Source organism: Engraulis encrasicolus, chromosome 1 (genome assembly GCF_034702125.1).
Source record: "Engraulis encrasicolus isolate BLACKSEA-1 chromosome 1, IST_EnEncr_1.0, whole genome shotgun sequence".
In the NCBI taxonomy this organism is placed as follows: Eukaryota; Metazoa; Chordata; class Actinopteri; order Clupeiformes; family Engraulidae; genus Engraulis; species Engraulis encrasicolus.
In genome coordinates this window covers 24,676,728-24,679,227 of record NC_085857.1, presented here as the reverse complement: position 1 = coordinate 24,679,227, position 2,500 = coordinate 24,676,728, and the positions used below count along the sequence as shown (strand labels likewise).

At 40.1% G+C, this 2,500-nt stretch overlaps 1 protein-coding gene across 1 annotated transcript in view; it reads right to left on the bottom strand.

Annotated features, from left to right (window-relative positions):
- The window catches only part of LOC134455744 (SEC14-like protein 5), a 31,582-nt gene that overhangs the window by 17,437 nt on the left and 11,645 nt on the right, over nucleotides 1–2,500 (bottom strand). Inside the window, exon 5 of the mRNA XM_063207042.1 lies at nucleotides 1,335–1,463. Within this exon, the coding sequence (XP_063063112.1) occupies nucleotides 1,335–1,463 (129 nt within the window). The remainder of the gene's footprint in view (nucleotides 1–1,334; nucleotides 1,464–2,500) is intronic.

Below are 2,500 nucleotides of genomic sequence, written 5' to 3'. Positions count from 1 at the left end.
CTGATTGTGGACATGCGCCCAGTGCCAACAACAACAACAACAACAACAACAACAATAACAACAACAACAAAACACACACACACACGCATGCACACATGCATGCACACACACACACACACACACACACACACACACACACACACACACACACACACACACACACACACACACACACACACACACACACACACCCACACACACACACACACACACACAAATTAATAGTCTGGATCAGATACTATAGATAACAGGGTCATGTCTGTACACACAGAGAAACAGATAGACAGACAGATGTGCACATCAGGGATGGAAATAAGCACCCGTCCACCTGCCAATGACTGGTGAATTTGGCCTTTGGCGGGTGAAATATGTCAACCCACCCGTCACCTTGATGGGTGAAAATTTTCTACAGGTGCCCAGGTTAAGCAAATTGGTAATGAAAAGAGTTATATGCATCACAATAACTGAATTTATGACATCTGAAACAAAAGTATTGATCAGAAAAAGATCTTACTTGGCATTACAATGTTTCGAACGGTTGAATATGAACTGGTAAAAATGGTGACTGGTAAAAATTGTGAGTGGCTGGTAGATTTTAGAATCTACCTGCCACAGTGACTGGTGGGAAAAAATGTAAGTTCCACCCCTGCCGCACACACACACACACACTTTACTGTTAGAATAATAATAATAATAATAATAATAATTGTATTTGTATAGCACTGTGTCATACAAGGCATGTAACTCAAAGTGCTTAACAAATGGGAAGAAAAAAAAAACATTGTTAGAGATAGATTTAAAAGGGGGGTTATAGAGGAGAGGCAGAAAAAGCAGGAAGGCAGAGGAAGAAGAGATAGACGGAGAATGTAGAGTCATAAGGTCAACGTAGGTTAGGATTCTTAGATGTGTAAGGTCCATAGTGGCTGGGCCTATCATAAGTCATAGATAGTCACACAGAGATTGGGCGCTCAGGTGCGGCCCCTGGTGGCATATATATCGGTATCGGTATCGGGCCGATATTTGCATTTTTTAAGTGTATCGGTAGATATGCGTGTGCTTTTGGCCGATACGCAATATTTATTATTTTATGTCATTCAGGGTTTTAAATGTTTAAATGTTACAAGTTATACCTCAAATTGATAATGTTAAAGGAATGTTTATTTTTAACTTGAGACCTGGAATATTTGTCTTTTTTTTTTTACTTTTTTTCAAATCCATATCGGCCCCAAATATCGGGTATCGGAAATCGGGTATCGGCCAAGGGTGATGAAAAAAAATCGGTATCGCATCGGCCATTAAAAAATCTGTATCGGTCGACCCCTACTTTACTGTACCCGTTTGATGTTGGCTGTGTACTGCTTCATGGCGATCTTCTCCACAGTGCTCTCGAAGCCGAAGAATGACTTGATGTCTAGTGAGGCACACTGCTCAAAACACGTCCAGTCCTCATTGTCCGGATGGACCTGTAACACACACACACACACACGCATGCGTGCAAACACACGCACACACACACACAAACACACACACACACACACACACACACACACACACACACACACACACACACACACACACACACACACACACAAATGACTTGATGTCTAGCGAAACACGTCCAGTCCTCGTTGTATGAATGGACCCGGGAGAAAGGGAACAAACACATGTACATACAAAGAAATAAAAACACATGCACGCACGCACTCACATTGTATTCCTCCAACCTGTTGTCTGTTTTATCCTGTCCATACAGTTCATTTGCTGACGAGCAATTAAGCTTAAGAGCAATGTTTCCCAAATGATAACTACTGACAAGAAATATCCATAATCCAATGTTCACAAAATGACCAAATGTTTCCCAAATAACGACTACTGACGAGAAATTGTATAGACACAACACTTACCAAATGACGACCAAGGCAAAAAAATATGCATAAATATGCGTGTTCACCAAATATATAGCAAATGTAGCGTTAAAAGAAATGTTTACCAAATGGTGACCACTGACGAAAAATACATTGCATGTATTGAAGCAACACTTACCAAATGACAACCACAGACAAGAAATAGGCTATACATAAAGGCAATGTTCACCAAATATATAACAAATGTAGTGTTAAAAGAAATGTTTACCAAATGGTGACCACTGACGAAAAATACATTGCATGTATAGAAGCAACACTTACCAAATGACAACCACAGACAAGAAATATGCATAAAGGCAATGTTCACCAAATATATAACAAATGTAGTGTTAAAAGAAATGTTTAGTTGATGACTACAGCAGAGTGTTTGTATTCCTGCTGCCCATGTCTGTGTTATCTTGCCATTGGTGATTTTTGCTTTCTATTTGGGCAGGTCATGGGTGCTGACTTTAAACGGGGCAACTATACCAAGTTAATGATTACATACATTTTACACACAATCTGACACACACTCAGACAGACAGACAGACAATCACACACACACACACACACACACACACACACACACACACACA